The 20,216-nt window shown below is 44.1% G+C and overlaps 1 protein-coding gene across 1 annotated transcript in view; it reads left to right on the top strand.

Moving 5' to 3' along the window:
• Positions 1 to 20,216, top strand: part of ACACA (acetyl-CoA carboxylase alpha) — a 136,575-nt gene that overhangs the window by 46,029 nt on the left and 70,330 nt on the right. The window contains exons 29-37 of the mRNA XM_009638321.2: positions 6,862 to 6,885; positions 9,570 to 9,713; positions 10,339 to 10,435; positions 11,781 to 11,888; positions 14,117 to 14,173; positions 14,491 to 14,535; positions 17,708 to 17,749; positions 18,350 to 18,565; positions 19,092 to 19,247. Of these exons, the coding sequence (XP_009636616.1) occupies positions 6,862 to 6,885; positions 9,570 to 9,713; positions 10,339 to 10,435; positions 11,781 to 11,888; positions 14,117 to 14,173; positions 14,491 to 14,535; positions 17,708 to 17,749; positions 18,350 to 18,565; positions 19,092 to 19,247 (889 nt within the window). The remainder of the gene's footprint in view (positions 1 to 6,861; positions 6,886 to 9,569; positions 9,714 to 10,338; positions 10,436 to 11,780; positions 11,889 to 14,116; positions 14,174 to 14,490; positions 14,536 to 17,707; positions 17,750 to 18,349; positions 18,566 to 19,091; positions 19,248 to 20,216) is intronic.

The following is a 20,216-nucleotide window of genomic DNA, read 5'->3' on the forward strand; positions in this document are numbered from 1 at the left end:
AGAAGGGTTGCATCTCCCAGCGTGTGCTAAGATCATTTTAAAAACAAACAAACAAACTTGATTATCAGAACTTCTTCGTCATCTGTCAGGTTAGTCAGTTCCTGTGGTTTTTTGTTTTTTTTTTTTCATTTGCAACAGGAACTCTGGAGGGTATTTTAGCCGCTATTTTATTTTTGTCCCAGGCAGGGGAGAGCGTGCTGGAGCCAAGAGGCGCAGTGAGTCTCCGTGGCCGCCGGGTGCCACTGTTGATCTGTGCTGGTTTGGCAGTATGGTACCAGTGCTATTTTTCTCCTTTGTTTCCAAACATCTTTTTCCTTATTTTATTTTTGGTGGGGCTGGGCAACGGGGTCCAGTCTCGCTTCATTGAGAATCCATCAGTACATTTTATGAAATGGTTTTCAGAATCTGGTTTGCTAGAAATGAATGACTGTCCTCAACAAGCAGCACAAAACACTCATGATACAAATGGGACATGCATTTGGTCTCATCTGTTTCCTACATTTCTAGAATATTTGTAAATAATTGCATACTATTTTTAGTACCCCTTTGTAATACTCTCTCACACACCCCCCCCCATTCTTTCTCCATTTTTTTCTCTTTGCTGGTCTCAGTTATCTCTGTTGCTTGGGGGTTGTTTGGCCTGCCCATGCTGACCACTGCTCTATTACTGTGCGCAAGCTTAATTGGACAAGGTCAGCTGGAAGAGGAGAACTGTTACCTGCTTGGGGAACAGCTTCTTTGCCCTGAAATCTGCTCTCCCCTTTGCACTGAATTCGCTGGGGCAGGGTTCTTGAAGCTCAGTTCTGCTTCTCAACCGTCGGCACTGCTGCTGGTTGACTGAAAACGCATCGCAGTCCTTGTGCAAGCAGGCTTGGGGACAAATTCACTGCTTGCATAGGCAGGCTCAGTTCCTTTGAGTTGCACCTCCGTCTGTTAGTGATGAATTTGGCTCCTGTTGCTTGATGCAGCTTCTTGCAGTGTATACCTACGTCTGCGGCTATTGTGAGGCTGGGTGCTGAAGCACAGCCGGCAGCAGGATACCTAAATTAGCACCGAGTGTGTAGACTCAAGCTAGCTGTAAAGGCAGACCTTATGCTAAGCCCAAGACACAGAAATCTCAAAACTCTGACGTTGTCTTGCTTAAGTCTTCTTCGTTGTTTCTGAACATGGTCTACGTCCATCGTATGTTTTTCTGTATCTTCTGTAGCATGACCTTTTAGACTGAAAAGCTAAAAACGCATTCCAAGGACAACCCCCAAAGCCAAAATATCCCAGTTGACCAAGCAAAATGTCCCTTGAGGCTCTGCACAGTTGGGTCCTGGTGAACCAGGAGCAGATACCAGACAGCCCTTAAGAGAGCATTCTCTTTCGGAGCTGGTGCTAGTTGTATGATGCCCCACATTTTTCAGCAGTTTATCACATATTTTTAAGCCCTGGTTCCTTTTGTGTCTGATTTCTGTGAACATTTAAGGGCTTGAATTTTACTGGAACAAATATTCATGTAGAGAAAATTGCAAACTGGTGTAATGGTTACTATGCCTAAATTCTTTGTTGTTGGTATTTAACCCTGCTATGCCTTTACTTAATTGTAAGAGAAACAATCACAGTCGCTACTTCTGATCTGGCTAATCACAGCTAGGCAATCAGACTTTGTATTTTTGGCCACTGAATGATTGCCATCAACTACCCACAGGAAAGCTTTACATGGAAGCAGAGAGGAGAGCGAAACTGTTAAATCTGCTAACAAAGTCATAGAAATGCAACCTGTTCCTGGTGGGTTTTGTGGGCAGAAACTGTTTTGGGAATTATTTGTTTAAATTAATAGAAAACATCCTGTTGTAAAAATCCCCACTGATCCTGATTGCAAGGGTAAGACATAGGGAGAAAAACTGCTTATAATTGAAACCATAGAGGGCTTTATAGATGAAAAGCAGCATTCCTTATTGCCCGGTGCAAGGCAGATGAGGAGTGCAGTGTAACCATCTGGTGCCTTTGGCAGTAAATGGAGTTTGCAAGCCCTCTCCAAGTAGAGGGGCTTGCAGTAATCCAATCTGGAGGAAGCGATACAAGGGTGTCTGCAGGATGCTGATCGCTACATGCTGCAGCAGGGTACTGCAAACAAATGCTTATGTGCAGAGCCCCTTGCATGTGGATAACCTGCCTCTTTCAGTCGTCTAGAGTCCTGGTGAGAAAAGATGCGAGAAAGAAATGAGCCCTGTTCTGAGCTGTTCTTTGCTTCCCTCTTGTTCAGACTGCCCTGCTGAGATGGGAAGCTGGTGGAATATTGACTGGTGTTTAGAGAGTTCAGCTTCCTTTGTGAGAATGGCAAGCCAGGTGACAGACACTGAAAGGCCTTTCTTAGGTGTTCAGCACATGAAACAGTGCTTGCCTAATCTTAGCTTAAAATCTTCTGTTCAAAGAAACATTGTGTGGCTAGTATAGGGAGAGGGAATTATAGTGCTTTTTCAACAGGAGAAGGGTTTTTTTTTTTCTAATAATCCCCCTCTCCTCTCCTGCTTTCGAACAGCCTTTCTTATGTCTGAAGCTGTAAGGTTTAAATTAAACTGGGACATTGTCTGCTGTAGCCAGCTTTTGGAGCCTGCTGCAGAATCGTGCTGCTGCACTGCTCCTCCTAAAGCATCCCCTTTTCTCCAGCTCACTGCATTCCCCCAGCCAGGTTGTTCAGCTGCTCTCTTGATCTTTCCTTCCCCTGTAGCAGATGTGCTGGAGGCTCAGGAGGGAAGAACTCAGAGGTAAATGTGTTCCCACAAAATGGATCCCTCTGTTTTACTCAGGGGTCGATGTGTCCCTCTGTCAGATGCTAAGACAAGGGCTGACAAGGGTGACTTAGAGATGCTGGATATATCTTTATTTTGGGCTATGGCAACGATACCACAGGGCTCTGCCTTCTGAACATGTTGAGCCTCAAAGGAAATTGAAGTATAACCCAGCCTGGTTTGCTGACTCTGATGCCTTAGCCATGCCTTCCCAATCCATCTGTGCACTGAGCCCACATCTTCCTTTTGTCCCCCGTGCCACTCCTAACTGCGATGCTTGGCCTTGAGACATCCTGGGGAATCTTGAGTCGGGATGTCCCATTGGAAGGCAGAAGTGAAGGAAGATTTTAGCATTGCAGATTAAGACTTTAAGATTTGATATTTGACTTAGCTTTAAAGCAAGTTTTATTTTTGAAACTTGATAAACAAGATGCTTGATACCAGCTAACCCTTAGTTGTGTTTGGAGTTGGGAATGCACACAACTCGGCAAACACGGACATACAGGCAATGCCTTACTTAGGCTTGTCTAGGTTGAATTCATTCATGGGACTGCATCCTGCTGTCTGTGATGCTTCCAAGGGTGCAATTCAAGTCTAGTCATTAGTTGCTTTGTATTTCCAAGGGTATCAATATAAATGTCTCAACTATCTCATGCTTGGTTTTGCCCAATATCTCCTCTTTCTGTGCTTGTGGATGTTTGTTGCCACCCTACTTGGACTTTGATGTTGCCGGTTTCGAGACTTAAGAGTGGTGCATGATCTCTCCTTTGCTGTCTCTTGATGTTTTATCATCTATGGAGTACTTTGGTTGTTCTTTTTTGTCAGCCTCTTCCTTAGCTTAGGGGTAGAAACCATTTTGAAGGCTGAAAGCCAAATTAAATATTGTTGTTTCCAAACAGTCCTTTTTTGGAAGCGTAAGAAACCAAAACTCGCTTACACGTAGAGCAGTGTTCATAGGTTCCTTCCTACTATCATTTGACAATGCTAAGATTTGAATTTCTGACAAAATGGAAGCGTTTTCTGTAGACTGAAGTAGTTGCTGAAACAGCCTCTTGCATCAGTCTTTGGATTGCTGGCGTTGAATTGGCTGTGCTGCTTTGGACTCGTAACCATACCAGCCTGGAGACCCGAGTGTATAACTCGTAGTGTATCATTAGGTTGCCTGAGGTCCCCTCCTCGTTGCGGGAGACTGGCTGGTATCAGGAGGGAGGAGGGGAAAATTATTCCAGGACACCTGTAAATCCCCGCAGTTCCGTGCTGAGGGTTTGATGTTAATTAGACAGCAGGCAGCAGTAATGTGTTGCAGTTCCCTTGGCTTGCCTGTTTCAGAAAGGGCAAAATCTTCCAACAGAGCAAAGAAGGGGCTGTTGAAGGGGCAGCAAACTGAATGGAACGACGATAATTTTATGCAAATTGGACTTCAGTAGCAGATTCAGCTTGGCTGAATCACAGAGGGAGCAGAAGAATAAGGAAAGAAAGAAGGAGAGGAAAAACCCAATCAAAATGTATGGTTTGAGGCATGTTTCACAGCCTTCTGTTTAGATTCTTCTACAGAAATGAAGAAACATAAGAGGAATGCCACTGGTCACAGCCAGTGAAATTGCTCTTTCTCCTGTGGTACTGCTGTTAATAACTACAAGTGGGTTATTCAGCCGACCTCTGCTGATTCCGCTTTGCTGCCTGATTTCAAAAGCTTTGCCCTGCGCTGGCACTCAATCACAGCTTGATATAACCAGTGGTGCTTTGCATGCATTGCCATCATTTTCATAGGGGAATGTGCTTGGTTAAAAGAAAAAAAAAAAAAAAAAAAAAGGAAAGGGAGGGGCAAGGGGAAACAAATCCAGATCCATCCAGGGGGTGCAGGGGTCTGCTAAGGGGATTTTCATTTGCTTGAGTAGTTGTAGCAGTAGAGCTTGCATTGGTATGGAGCAGATTCCCAGTGAGATCAGCTTCCCCAGTCAAGAAGGGCTTTTTTAAAAGTTCCAAAGAGATGGGGAGAAGGGCTGGGGCTGGTGTGGTGAGGAGGTTTCTGATCTGCGAGCAGCTACGTGGAGTTGGCTGTGGAGAACGCTGCGGGCGCGTGCTCCGTCAGCCGTGCCTTTATTCAGCTCCCAGGCCGGCGGTGCTGCTCGTCGCGCTGATGTTGCCGTAAGGCCGAGCAGGCGGGCGTGCAGCCGGTGTTTTATTTGTCAGAGCCGCAGAGATGTAGCTCGGTGAGGGCACCGGGATGCCTTTTCACGAGGCCTGGTTGTGCTGCAGACACCAAACCTTTGCCTCTTAGTGCATTTCAGTGGCAAGCGACCATCCAGCTCCCGATGCGAGGAAGCCCTCCGCAGCTACGATGACCTGTAGGGACAAAGCCAGCCCCGTAGAGTGCGGCTTGAAGACTGCTCCTCCGTTCTTTTCCGAGATCTCCAACCACTGAGTCTCCTGTTTTCCTCACTGTCATTCTCGCCGTGGTCTTCTCAGCTCCGTACTGAGTGGCTTGAGACCAGTCCCTGGAGCAAGGCAACAGGGTGCCTTTTTTTGAGAGGGAAAGGAATGTTTGTTACGCTGGGGTTTTTTCTGTCTCTTTTCTAAAAGCATTCCAGGGACCGCTACACAAGCCTACCAGGTGTAGGAACGGCCAGTCCTCTTCAGACTATTTTTTCCAACTGAAGTAGGTCAGATGTAGCTTTCCCACCATTTGTCAAGCTGAAAAAAAGAAAAAATTCTCAACCCTCTGAGGCCCTTTCGGTCCTAACCACAGGCTTTAGAGCACAGTGTCTCTCCCTGCTGCCTCTAAATGGAATGAAATATTTTTGTATTTACCACTGAACAGATAAGTCTGTAGGCCATTTTGTGCTTTCTCCCGTGTGGGAACTTTTCGTTGCCTCTAGCGGTACCAAACATACAGCTTTGCAGTGCATGTGGCTCTGCTGTGACAAAACCAGTTTGAGAACAGGACTGGTGCAGTCAGTGTGTTTAGCAGTGGGATCATGGAAATACACTGGTCACTAAGTACCGAGACTTCACGCCCGGTAACTCGGGGTCTTGCCTATGGTCGAGGATGTTAAGAAAGTCTGGGGTTTGATCTCCTACAGGTTTCTGCAGGGACGGGGAGGGTGAATGTCCAGTTACATGCTCCCTGAAGCTTTGCTTTCAACCTTTTCACGTTTGCTGACCTCTTTGCACAAGCCTCCTGTGTGCATGTATATATATATATATATTTTTTTTTTCTTTCCAATTTAATCTTTACTATTTTGAATGTCAGATCACAGCAATTTCTACGTCTCGCATGGAGCAATGTGCCACCTCATGCTTTCCTGAATGTAGCTAGGCTGGGCTTGGCTGTCATGTTCTTACCCTGGGATGAAAATGTGCCCCTCGCCGCCTTTCTCTTATGTGCCTCACTGAGCCCCCGGCTGCATGCAAAAATGTGAAAAGTTGGGGCTGACCTTATGAAAGGAACTGTAAATTTTTCCTACAATTAGCCTTAAGTTCTGCTTGTTCTTTTTGGTATTCAAGGCCTCGAATGCTGAAAATGCAAAGCATTACGTGGTGTTTATGTATGTGTTTGCTTTATGACCGCCTTGTTGTGGGGGCCAGGGGCTGCTGCTTAGCGTAGAGGTTTGGCAAGGAGGATTCAGCTTCTTTTCCTGAACCTGCCGCAGTCTTCGTCTGCGCTAGGGTCGCTGTTTGAATCTGTGCTGTTTGCCCTTCTGTCAGGGAGCGCAAACTCCCCGCCCCGGGCTCGCTTGCGAGGCTGGCTTGGTGTGTGCCAAGGGCTGGGAGCGGGTGCGGTAAAGGATGCTGTAGACACGCAGGGGACCTTGCAAATCCAGCGTGTTTCCCCGGGGAGTATGATCTGCATGTTACGTGCATGGTCTGTGCTCGTTCCCGAGGCAGCCGTGGCAAGCGAAGTCAGGTGGTGGGTGCCTTCTCAGGGTCAATGACATTGAATTCTGCCTGATACCTGCTGGTTGACAAATTTTGGTTTAGTAAATTGTAAACTTGTTGCTGGTCTGTGTATCAGCTTGATGATAGTTCTGTATTATGGCTTTCACTAACCAATCTGTAACTAACTGTGGTTGTTTGATTACAGAGGGAACATCCCCACGCTAAACAGGTATGGTACTCGTCATCTTTTAAAATTTGAAAAGCCAGACTAGAAAGAAGTAGCCTAATACTTAATGTTTTAACATGTTTTGTTTTAGTGCCCTTATCTTTACTTGGGAAGCTCTCAAACATAACTCTTCTTTTTCCTTCCCTTTTCCTCTCCCTTTGTCTAAAACATGTTTTCAGCTTTTCTTTACCCTTTAAAAAAAAGCTTTGCATGCAGCAATCTTCTAAAATACAAATTGACCAGGTGACTTGGCTCATCTGCAGTATGGTACACAGCAGAACGCCGTTTCTAGGGTCTCTTTTTTTTGGAGCTGGATTCCCAGCCGTTGACCCTCTGGTAGGGTGTCACAGTGAAACAGGCGGTCACCCCCAGCCCGTAGCGTACCTGTTGCTACCCTGGTTCCTTGCAACGAGCTTAGAATTTGTCGAGGCTGTTTCACCTCCCTCACGCCATAGATGAAGCTACATCTCAAACAGCTGACAGCATGTTTTGTTGTGTTTTGGACGCTAATTCTTCCTCCCGTGTCTCAGTTGAAAAGTATTTCTTGTTTTAAATAACACATGAAAAATGTCTGCTGTCTTTTTGTTTACTTACTGTTCTGTGGTATTTTTTTGTATTAGTTGTAAGAAATTTACACCAAGGCATGTCCTGAAAGATTTTTCTCTTTCAAAACCTGAATACCTATTATTTATTACTGCTTACAAGCCTATTTAGGGAAAAATGGTAAAAATGGGCTTGAAAGTCTCATGCCTCTTAATCAGAGATAAATTACGGAAACATGGAGTGACTTTAAACCTGGAGAGCTATTAATCAAACTGATGATACTTTAGACTTGTTAGCAGTATGCTTAGGACTGTATCACAAAGGTTTTCTGTACGTGGGAAGAAAGAAATCTCAGTAAAGCCGGTAAGTAGCAGTGTCAGCCATCCACAGCTGGGTCCCGACTCTGCGGGGCTGGCAGCAGTGCCGCGGCCAGCGCGGCTGGGCCCCTGCTTTGCCTCCTGTGCCCCGGGCGTCTGATCCAGCACGGCAGTTGAGCATCTTTGCGAGTTGTAAGTCAAGCATGTGCTGTGCTGAATCAGCACCCTCTTTTTTTTTTTTATTTTTTTTTTTTATTTTTATTTTTTTTCCCCCCATTGCCTTCTGCCTCCTGTTGTGGCACCAGTTGGGGAGGACAGAAACTTAACTTCATTAATGTTGTCTTAAGCCCTGGGGAGAGCGAAGCAAGCAGGAGCGTGCTGTTCCTGCGTCGCAGAGCGCTGCCGTGTGCCAGCTCGGCACTTCTGTCTCTTCAGAGCAAGCTTGAAGGTCTCGCCATGTTGCAGGGAGCTTTTGGAGTAGGCCCCCCGGTGAATTAAGATGACTCTGTAGCCCAGTTCAGAAATGAGAAATAATTCTTGCGGAGAAGGCAAACCCCAACTCCAGTAGCTAGGGAGAGGATGTCTAGTTAGTTGTATGCTTTTTGCTCGCTGCGTGAGAAACTTCCTCTGCTAGTCTTGACCGTAATGTTGTGGGTCTTTAAAAAACCATAAACCCAATAATAATAGTCCAAACCCCAAAATAACACAAACTATTTCACAGCTGGTGTGTGCTGCCATAGCAGTTGAACTGTATGAGAGCTCGGTGATACTTTAATATATTCAGGATCTCGCCCTCTGCCAGGAAGGAACGCTGACCTTTAGCGAACGGTGCTCCTGCTTTAAATAGCAGTCTCTTACTCGGTGCCTTCCTCTGAGCTTGTGTAAATCTGTGCCAGCCCTCCTCGCTTACATGAGGAGTTGGTCCTGTATGAGTGACGTGCGTGGATCTGGGCGCTTGAACGGCAGACACCAGGCGTGAGCACGCCAGCAGTCAGTGTCTGAGCTCTGCCTTCCCTGCTCCCCAAGACAGATGTGTTCTGTGGCCAACTGCTCGTCTTCAGCAGCTGCCACCTTTTAGCAATCAAAACGGAGCAAAATAAATGAGATGGGGGAGTTGCAGTGTTTTTAAAATATGGACTAAATTAGATGGAGGAGCGCATTAATTTGGTCAGCAGTTAAAGTGGAAGGCACTGTAATAGGACTTGATTTAGGGTAGGAACACTAGCATAAGACTATAGAAAGCCCCGTTTCCAGTATAGGATTTTAGAGAGGTCACTGTACCACACTGCATTTGAGGAGCGTAAATTATAGTATGACCAGAAAAACTGTGGAAGCAGTAAGATAATATAGCTTGGTACACTTCGACTTAATTTGTAAAAAATTACTAAAACTTTAAAGCGTCAGAGCTTAGAATTATTGTTGTTTATCTCAGTATTCCACCTGTAAAGCAAAACATCCGTACAGGAGGAAAAATATGTTCAGCTTCGCATAGTCATAATTCACCTGTCATCTCAAGAAACTCCTTACGAAATTACTTGTTTTAAAGGGTTATAACATTATTTCCTAAACTTTTAACTGTTCCTGTATGTTGGGACAATGTCCAGGTAAGGGCATTAATGGCACCAGAGGCCTGCCAGCATCTCAGGGACTTTGGAGAAGACAGCACAGCAGGTCTGGCGTGCTGAAGAATCTTAACAAACCATGCAAACTGGATAAACAGCCACGCTTCAAGTGGTCAAAGCATACGCACATGCACAAATCTTTTTCCAGGGATATTCTTCTCTCCCTTGTCCCTACTAACTGTGATCTTATTGAATTGCCATTTAGAATGTCCTTCTCTTCCAACCTCAATCACTACGGGATGGTCCATGTAGCTAGCGTGAGTGATGTACTGCTAGACAATTCATTCACACCGCCGTGCCAGCGGATGGGTGGAATGGTCTCCTTCCGCACGTTTGAAGATTTTGTCAGGTACGTGGGGAAGGGTGACGGTTGTTTGCATTGCCAGCTTCCTAGGGGGGCCCCAAAGGAACTGGGCAAAATCTTTGCCTTGTCTAGAGCCAGGTTGAAACTGGTCCTGAGCTTGTTTGCTAGGTGTCTGGAGTCTCAGATGGAAGTTTTTTTTGGATCCCCTTGTCTTTCTCCTTGAGATAACTGCAAGTTTCAGACTGCTGTAAGAGCAGTTTGCAGCCAGAAGGATCAGCATCTTGAATTTCTGCTGATTGGAGATCGTTTGCAAATGTGCTGGTTTCTCCTAATGCTCTTGTTCACGCCTATATGTGTAGGAGGATGTCTTCTTTATGCTTTCAACATTCCTAGGGGTAGGCAAAAAAAACCCCAGCAGAGCCCATAGCAGTCGTGAGGGCCTGCAACCGTAAGACCTCTGACAGATCTTAGAAGATCCAGGCTCTGCTTTGGTTTGAGGGGTGGAGGAGGTATTGCCTCCTCATCTTTTGAGTTTCAGTCCTGCAAAGGGAAGGAGTCGTTTTCTCTCCCTCCCCTCCTTAGCAACACGATTTGTGGATTTTAGTGCTGTTTGCTTTCAGTGGGCTAGCAGCTGTGTGCTGATGACTAACGCTTCTCTGGTGTATTTCAGAATCTTTGATGAAGTGATGGGTTGCTTCTGTGACTCTCCTCCCCAGAGCCCAACCTTCCCTGAAGCTGGCCATGCTTCCTTGTACGATGAAGACAAGGTACAGTAGTTTTTTTCTCTTGAGATTGCTCTCAGGTTGGAAACAGAAGGCGTGCAGAATGCCGCGGTGACTGCAGGCTAGGTACTTTTCACTAGTTAGAGTGCTGGAAGCAGGAGTTAAGAGCTTTATGTATTTATGTATGTGATTTGTTTGCTTGTTCCACAGCAGGTGATTCAAAGTAGGTGGCCATTTTCTGGCTCTGTTCTAAAACTATGGCTAAGTCTCTTACTCTCCATGTAAATTTAGTTTGTAGCCTCTAACATCAGCAGAATTACTGGATCCACAGTGGTGTAATGAGAGTTTAGACCCACGATTAAGTTTCCAGCCCTTCTCTGTGCCTCGGGGTGTTGAACTGCATATTCAGCTGCCTTTACCTTAAGTCTGACTTGCCTTATTTTCTGTCTTAGTCCCTTCCTAGTCACATTACATTCTGATTCTTACCCCTGTTCTACCTCTTAGAACTATTTTTAGGAGGATAAGATGAGAGGAACCCCTCCATTTTTGCACTGGTGTGGAGAATAGGTGCAGAGGAAGCAGATGGATGATAATACTTAGCGAGAGAAGACCAGTTTCCCTTAGGGGCATGGGTAGCTGCTCCTCTGCTCTGTCCTGCTCCCCCGCAACAGCAGGAAGCTCTGCTGGAATACAGTCTGTGTCCAGAATAGGGCTTGGTTTTAAATGGATCCATTGATCTTGATGTGTCTAAGTACTGTAGCCTTGTTCCAGAATATTACCGTCAACCTTAATGTCCTCAGATCTCTCTCTTTACCTCCCCCTCACCTCACCAAGGATAATTTCCTGCTCATACTCAGTTTTTCACAGTTAACCACAGGCTCTTAAATGCTAAATTTGTCATTTCTCAGAGCTCTAATGTAATTGATGCTTCCACATTATTTCATTTTGTTGTGCATACGAAAACACAGATTGTTTTGCTCCTACACTTTGCATTTGCTTAATTTCATTTCCTTTCTTGATACTGAAGTCCTCTAATGTCCTGCCCGTACTGCATCTCGTAAAGAGAGAACCTGACCCTGCGTTCTGTCTGCATCCAAATGAAGCACACTTGAGTTAGCCAAGTCAGATGTGACCGTCAGAATTGGATTCTTCAAATGAAGCTCCTGTTTGTGGACATTAACTCTTACTTCTACGAAATTGCAAATTTGCTAGGCTGCTTGGTCAAGGATTTCCCTAATAGTTTCCCTTAGTTTACAGCTTGCTCTGCTGAGGTCATTTTTCCCTAGGGCGTGTGTATTTTGGAGTTGTATTTAGGGAGCCTCTTTAGAGAACTCACAGGTGTTAAGTTGTTAACTATTTATTTATGGGGAATATTTTCTTTGAATTGCAGGCTGCCCGTGAGGAGCCCATTCACATTCTTAATGTTGCTATTAAAACAGACAGCGACGTTGATGATGATGGGCTGGCAGCCATGTTCCGGGAGTTCACGCAAAGCAAGGTAAGTTGCCTTGATTCTCTCTCTGGAACTGTGTGGTTGTACAGGACAGTTCTGTCTGCTTTGGGAAAAGTCAGTATGTTCCTCCGTTTTTTTGTTTGTTTGCTTTCAAAACAAATAAATGAAATGGTTACATCCTTGATTTATCCCATCTAAAACCTTACCGCTTCTTTGACTGGATGTAGCTGCACCTTTCTGAAGTCTCCAGGTCATTGTTTCTCTTTGCAGTGCATTCTAATCCATCAGTTTAGGACTTCTTCCCTTTGATAGGGTAAAAGACCTTTAAGGTTTTTAACACATCGGGTCAATCTTCAGTATCTATCTCCAGATGCTCTGAAAAAATCTGCTGTACCCCTCTCCCTGGTGGTAAAGTTGTTATACGAGTAACAGAAGCATGGGAAGTGACATTAAGATGGGCCTATATTTTCTGTATCGCAATAATCTTAATGCACTTAAAATTTTCTTCTCCTTGTTGGCATGCTGGAACATCCACCTAGTCTGATATTTCTGGCGCAAGTGGGAATTGATGTGTTCTGTTGCTCCTTCATAAGCATGGGACCCGCTTTAGAGTACCAAATGTCTCACAGCTGACCACAGGACTAACAACATGGGCTGGGGATTGCCTCCTCGTGTCCACTTTGCCCCCTGGTGTCTGCCTGCACTTGCTTTTCTGGTTGGTGTGAAGAACTCCTCCACTGGCTTATGGATGGGAATAGCCCACCGTGCGCCAGGACCCTGCTGCACCTGCGGTACCCGCAACGACTACAGGAGGACTGAGCGAGTAGTTTCTAACTTCACTTCCCAGTGCGGGAGGTGGTAAAACATTCTGCAGGAATGAGGGGTTCCAAAACGGGGCTGGTATCCACGCGACTTCGGCAGCTTCCTGTCTCTTTAAGCAAGGCAAATAATCAAATATAAAAATTAAAACTAGTTCTGCTTTTCATTTGCTTGATAATGCTCCAGGCGTTTTATGGGTGGGGATAAAAGGAAAGAAAGAAAAAAAAAAATTCCAAAACACATTAAACTATCAAATAGGTTGATCCAAATTGTCCAAATAATCTTCTAGTCCCAGCATGTTGTGTGTGGTTTTTTTAATAGAAATTAGGATCATATACTTGTAAATGACTTGTGGAGGAGATTGAGGCAGTCAGTGTAAATGGAGTTTCTCCAGGTGCTGATGGCTAATTGCTCTGTAATAGCTGTGGACTTGCTGTGAGACCCACATTATTACGATGTAATCAGAATCCTGTTGCTATGCTGTTATTGTCTGCCACTTGTGGAATTTTAAAAGCCATAACAATTTTTGCTTTTTAAATCATGGCATTATTAAAGTTATTTTCTTTCTCTTGCCATGAATATAGTTGCTGATGCTCATTTTCAAAGGGCTTAACCTTAGTAAAACATTTCAGTCTGTGCCGAAAGGGGTTGTTTTGTTCCTGGTCTAGCTGAGTTCTTGTTTCTTTTTTTTTTTTTTTTTTTTTTTTTTTTTCTTCTCCCCTTTCTTTGCTTTTAAATTGGAAAAAGGAGGAGAAAGGAAAAAGTTTTAGAAAGAGGAACAGAATGATGAGATCTTAACACTTCAAAAGATCAGTGGTGTGGCAAATACTGATGGCAGCACTCATTTGAAATGTGGCTTAGTGGAATTTTGATAGAGAAGCAACCAGAATGGGTACTCTCTCATCTATTTGGAAAAAAACTAAGTAACACCTATCATTTATCACCTTTGCAGTATTGACAAGTCTGTCCTTTGGTCTGGGTTGTCTGTGCGTTCGCTGTGCCACAATCCAGTTCGCGCTACGTGCTTCCTTGGGTTGGTTCCTTTAGGACTCACTTTCCATCATTTTCCATGGCCTTACCATGTCTATGCCTCAAAAAGGAATCTTTGCAAAAAAAAGACCAACTTGCTGTGGCAAATGAACAAGAATATTTCCTGCAAGACTTGTATGTGACTCTTCGGCTTTACTTGTTAGCCAGGCTCAGCTGGAATACTGCGTTCTTGTGATTTGATTACTTCCCTCTTCAGATTTAATGGATTTGCTTATGTGTGCTACGAGACGAACATCAGATGAGAAATCTGAGCTACGAGTAGGCTGAAGTGGACTAGGAACTTGCAGCACAGATGCAGGAGGATCTGTGGAGCTTTTTCAGTCCACAGAAGACTTTGACATGTTTTTGATGTGTTCTTTTTTCTGTTAATCCGGTCACCTGATTCCATCCTTGCCTTTTTACAGAAATCAGTCCTGATTGAACATGGGATTCGGAGGCTGACTTTCCTTGTGGCCCAAAAGGTATTTTGATATCTCTTGTGCTGCTCAGAACTCTTTGGTTTCCAGCCCATCATAGCATTGACATTTGAGGCTTTTTTCCCCAAATTAAATGCTGTATTAACTATATTTAGTTCTCTCTTCGCTGTTTTTGTTCTCTAAAATTTGAGATGGTTTTGATGAATTCGCTTAAGAAAATTAATTTACAATTGTAAACAATCTTGGCACCTCTTGTATTCTTGAATTAATTAATTTTTGATTTTCATCCTAATTGCTAGCTTTCTTCTGCTTTTTTTTTTTTTTCCCCTTGTCTTCCCGTGTTTGTCTGTTTCGTTTGTAAGGACTTCAGGAAACAGGTCAACTATGAGGTGGATCAGAGATTTCATGTAAGTAAAAAGGGCGTAGAACACAGTGGTTATTCTTGACCTGAGGCCAGGAGACACGTAAGTGACTCTAGGCTTCTTCTTTGGTTCTTAGTCAGGCATTTCATGCCAACGTTGGTGTCGGAGTTGAGTGAAGTATTTAAGCAAACATCTACCTTCAAATACAGGAGTGGGCCTTCTGCATTCGCCGGGGCCTTTCACATGCTAAAGTCGCTCCTGTTACCTCGCTGAACTCATGACTGCCACATTAATAACGATCTTGTTTGTTTCTGTACTGTTTTGTATTCTAAAATGTAATTATACGGTTACATTTTTGTATTTCTTATGTAGTGTGGTGATCTCTTCAGGCTTCTTACTGATTTTAAAATAATTTAGAGGAGTAATTGAAGTCACTTGCTAAATTTCCCATAATGGCTTAGTGATGTGGAAAATGTTTGATGCTCTTACTGCTAAGAATTACTCCTTTCCCCAGGGCTTAGGCACCAGTGAGGGCTGCTTTAGCCCTGTTTTCAAGGTGGCAATGTAAGGCATAAACTAGATTTTTATCCCTTGTGTATCTACTTTACAACTCTGGGAGTTATTAGGAGTGCAAGAAATTCATCCTATGCTCAACACACCTGGTTTAGCAAGCTTTACAAAAGGAAAACTAGTTTACAAATCAGCAAAAATAATATTTGAACAAACGTGGAATCGCTGCCCACGGTGGAGGTACAGATACGTATCAATCCACGGCTTATGTAGGGACCTGGGCTCTTTGGAGAGGTGTTGGGACCTTAAGCAAGGAAGTTCTGGCTTTAGATTTTTTAAAAAAAAAAAAAAAAAAAGGAAGTTTTACAGAACTGAATTGATATTTGGGGAATGAAAAATAAGAGTCTATGAATAAGCACTGTAGCGTGTGTCAGAAGGGAGGCGAAGAATAAAAGGAGTCATGGCAAAACGTCTTCCCTGAGCTGCCATGTAGAGCGATGGGCTGTGAGGATGCTCCTGGTTCCTAAGCCAGACGAGGCAGCGTGGTACGTCGTCTGTTTGCAAAGTTTGCAGAGTACCTCTGGGACCTTTTGGGGGTGTCAGTCTTTATTACTCTCTCCTATTCTATTCCGTTTATTACTGGACCAACTATTAACTTAGCCAGGGCCTGGGCTTGGGTTTGTTTTTGTTTTAATTACAGTCTATATAATTAGTTCCCAGCATGTTGAGGTAATAGAGAGTTGCTCCAGCAAGCTTCCAATTTCCTCATCTCATTAGGTTTTTAACGTGATTATTAGTATAATAATCAACTATGATGATTTCTGTTGTAGCTTTTCACATTCTGCGATTTGCAGGGTGTCTTGATTGGCTAATTTAGGCAAATTATTTTGATTGTCTTGATGATGGTTGGTTGATTAGAACACAGCAGGGGTATAATTCTTCTGCCTAGGAAATGGAGCACTCTTTTGGATTTTGGTACCAGAGCACTGAGAATTTTTGTGTGTGTGCACATCTAATTATTATATTTGCCCACAACACTAGTCAAATGCCTTGAACGCAATTACATTAGTGATAGAATGAGCATGGATGATGGTAGGAGAAATTGGCAGCGTGCAGAGGACAGGTAGGAGGGATTGGGAAGAGAAGTGAGGAAACATGGAAGTGGTTGTTTTCTTAGAGTACAGTTGGTGCTTGTAGGCTCACCTAATGTGCCCATGGCCTGAATTTTCAGGCAGGATTGCTTGTACCACTGGCTAGTCTGGACAACACGCTTTTGCTCAACTGAGAGTCATCAGGTGAAGTTCTGGGGGCTGTTTTTTATAGGAGGTAAGGCAGATGACTAGCCAGAATATTACTTCTAACCTTAAAAGCTATGTTGCTCAGTGGAGCCTTACCCTCCATCACCAGGCACTGGTTGTTGCACTGAACCAAGCCAGGGTTGCAAGTGTTTCACTGATAGTGAAATGTGATTCCGAAATTCAGTGACTCCAGGTCAGATTCTTTTTTTCTTAGTAAGACAGTTCTGGCAGGTTGTGTGTGCTCTCTCAGGTCACCTCTAGCATAAGTGGCTGGTATTCTCATGTTGGTGCAACGCATTCACAAAAGTTCCTCCACCCATTAAATGCGTAATTCCACAGAAATGGATGGCTTTGCTCGGGTGAAAGTGGAGGGATGGGTAGAAGGATGCGGTCTGGTCTTTCTCTCTTCTAAGCCGTGTACAGTATGCCACAAAAATGTAAAGCCCTTACCTTGTTCAGCCTGGAGAAGAGAAGGCTGCGGGGAGACCTGATTGCGGCCTTTCAGTACCTAAAGGGGGCCTATAGGAAAGAGGGGGAAAATCTTTTTAGTAGGGCCAGCTGTGACAGGACAAGGGGTAATGGTTTTAAACTAAACCAGGGTAGGTTTAGACTAGATATAAGGAAGAAGTTCTTTACAATGAGGGTGGTGAAACACTGGAACAGGTTGCCCAGAGAGGTGGTGGAGGCCCCATCCCTGGAAGCATTCCAGGCCAGGTTGGACGGGGCTGTGAGCAACCTGATCTAGTTAGCGGTGTCCCTGCTCCTGCGGGGGGGTTGGACTAGATGACCTCTGGGGGTCCCTTCCAACCCAAACCATTCTATGATTCTATGATTTGCTAGGATTATATCTGTGCAGTAGAATAACAAAGAAACCTAATCAACCAATAACTTGGGGGATTTTTGTAGATTGAATACGTGAGGATGAAGCTATTTGATTACAATCCGTAGTTTTCCTTGGGAAGAGAGTATTTCTAGCAGTAATTGTATGAAGAGAGCTATAGAATATCGATCGTTGTTTTGTGTGCGTCTGCGTACATAATGGAGCGTTAGTATCATTGTATGGCTCCCAAACATTTCCACAGTAATCATGATCATAATAGAACTGTCAGGTTGCCCACCACTATCTGGGCAGTCCCATGTTATTGTCTGTTAATAATTGACAATAATAATTAAAAGCCAATCAAGTAGCCTCTGTTGCAGTAGCAGCAAGACAGGTTTAAACTACCTCTGCTGCCTTCTTGAGGGTAACTTGATTTTCCACCACCCTTTGTGATGTTGAAAAGAGTGGCTTGTGACAACTTTGTCATCTTCTCTGCTGTGGTGCTACCCCGGGTCTGGCCTGCGAGCACTCTCTGGGTAGGTCAAATGGCTTCTGGAGGGCTAACGTTGTTGTTTTTATTTTCAAACAGAGGGAATTTCCAAAGTTCTTCACGTTCCGCGCCCGGGATAAGGTAAGATGATATAAAACTTAATGCTTTTCTTTAAGTGTTGCCTTTATCCTTCTTTCATGTGGCTGTTCCTTGCCAGTGTGAGAGGGTGGGAGCTTCAGCCCAACTTCACTGCCTAGTGCGGTATTTTCTCCTCCCTGGATAAGCCAGTCATCCGCACACATTGATGTCAGTAACAACGATGAGCCTCTGATATCTGGGGATAAAAATTCATGCATTTGGAAGCCTGACCTGAAGCTTCTGTTTATGCAGATTTTAGCCGCAGCATAACAAGGGAGCGTTGGAAGCCGTACAGTGATTCCATACCAAACTTTCTGGCTTCTGGGAAAAAGAGGGGTGGGGGGTGAGCTTGAGAACTTGCTGTCTTGCAATTTGTCTTCTACTCTCAGTATTTCAGCAATTTCAATGCAGCTTTTAGTGCTAATGACTTGCCATGAAATAGAAAATTCTGGGTTGGATTAATTTGAATTTTTTGGGTTTTAATTAAATATGAAGTTTCATAAGGGATGTTGTCTAGTTCTTCCCATCCTCAGGGTTTCAGCTTCTTAACCCACCCTCTTCTCTTACACTCTTTTCTACCTCTGTGATGCTGGGTGCCTCCAGTTTGAGGAAGACAGGATTTACCGTCATCTGGAGCCAGCTCTGGCTTTTCAGCTGGAGTTGAACCGAATGCGGAACTTTGATCTCACTGCCATTCCGTGTGCCAATCACAAAATGCATCTCTACCTGGGAGCAGCTAAAGTTGAAGTGGGAACAGAAGTGACCGACTACAGGTTCTTTGTGAGGGCTATTATAAGGCACTCGGATCTGGTTACCAAGGTGAGTTTTGTCACCCATGCAAGGTCCCTTTCCAAGACAGTGTATGAAACGGTGTAAGTCATTCTAGGAACCTGCATGCAAACGTATTACCTGTGTAGAGTACCGTGGATGTGTGCCCCCTCTTTGCTTAGTGTTGCCTCTGCAGAAGCACGTCTTCGAAGACCCTGCATTCCTATGTGTCAAGGGGGTTTTTCTGTGGCCCAAGTGGGCAGTCAGAAATCCTTGCACTTTGAGGCAACGGTTGTTGCTCTGTGTTTCTCCTGCACTACTGCAGTAATGGTTTGCTCTGTCTAGTTTTGGATTTATGGTGGCCAGAAGGAGGGCACAAGTCAGCCGGGCATGCGAATCCAGGCAGTTGGGAGTATGGGCTCCGTGGTTGTGATGGATCTGTTTCGGAGTTGCACATCCTCCTGAAACTAATGTAACCTACTTTCTCAGTCAGTCCTTCCGCAGCTTTTCAAGCGCTGTATTCTCGGGTTGTGATTTTTGCGTAGAAAGTAAATTATTTGTTGACAATATCTGGCAGGAAGCCTCCTTTGAGTATCTGCAAAATGAGGGAGAGCGATTGCTTTTGGAAGCCATGGATGAGTTGGAGGTGGCATTTAATAATACCAATGTGCGCACTGACTGCAATCACATCTTCTTAAATTTCGTGCCTACTGTCATCATGGACCCATCTAAGGTATGATCTCTTCCCTAGATCTGAACTGTTTGTTTTTCTTGGGCTTGACTCACCAGAATTAAATAGTCTTGTTGCCTCTTTATGCTATGTAAGGGCACCTATCGATTGAGTACGTTTTAATACCATTTGGTGAATGACATGCAGCCTCCACTAGCCTTTTTATAACAGAGAGCACAAGAAACTGGGGACCAGTGTTAGAAGGGGTAACATCAGGGTCAGTTTAGTTACTCTACAAATGCTGGAGTTTTGCTTTTCGGTAAAGAAAGTGGAGTCACATAGCGAACAGGCGTCTCTATCTGAAGATTGCTTGTTGAGCTGCTAAACCAGCTTCTCTTCAAACGCAGAGAGAATGCTTTTTATTTTAGCTAGTTAAGGCAAGCAGTTTGTTTCGCGTTAGGAACCTGTTTTGACAGTGAGGAAGGAAGAAAGCTTTGGTTTTTCTTCCAATCTATGAATAAATATTAAACGTAAGGTCTCGGAACTAGCAGGGCTCTCGTTTTAGTGGAGTAACGCTGTCCTTCAGGCAATGCGGCTCACTTCCTCTGCGTACCCTAAGGAACAGTGTATTAAAAATATGATTTGTATTTGAAACTAAACTTATTTTTTCATTGTGTGTTTGAGAGAAACAGTTTTAATAAGGAAATATCTTAAAATGCTCTTCAGTTCGTTACAAAAGTCCAGACTCTCTCCAAATAAAACATGAGATAAATCATGAACTTGAAAAGAATTTGTAAATTCAGCTACAAAAGCAGTGCCTCATTTTCATTCTCTGATACAAAACCACTGAGATCAACATTATAAATAAATGAACATTAAGCTTTGTAGATGCATAAATGAAAGTGTTTAGGCATAAAGCACGTTTCTGGTTAGCAGAACCACCACAAAGAAAGTCCCAAATAAACTGTAAAGGCTGCATTTAGTTGGAAATCAACATTCTGTTCATGGTTACCGAAAGATGAGAGCTGACCT

This window comes from Egretta garzetta, unplaced genomic scaffold (assembly GCF_000687185.1).
Source record: "Egretta garzetta isolate BGI_Z169 unplaced genomic scaffold, ASM68718v1 scaffold890, whole genome shotgun sequence".
In the NCBI taxonomy this organism is placed as follows: domain Eukaryota; kingdom Metazoa; phylum Chordata; class Aves; order Pelecaniformes; family Ardeidae; genus Egretta; species Egretta garzetta.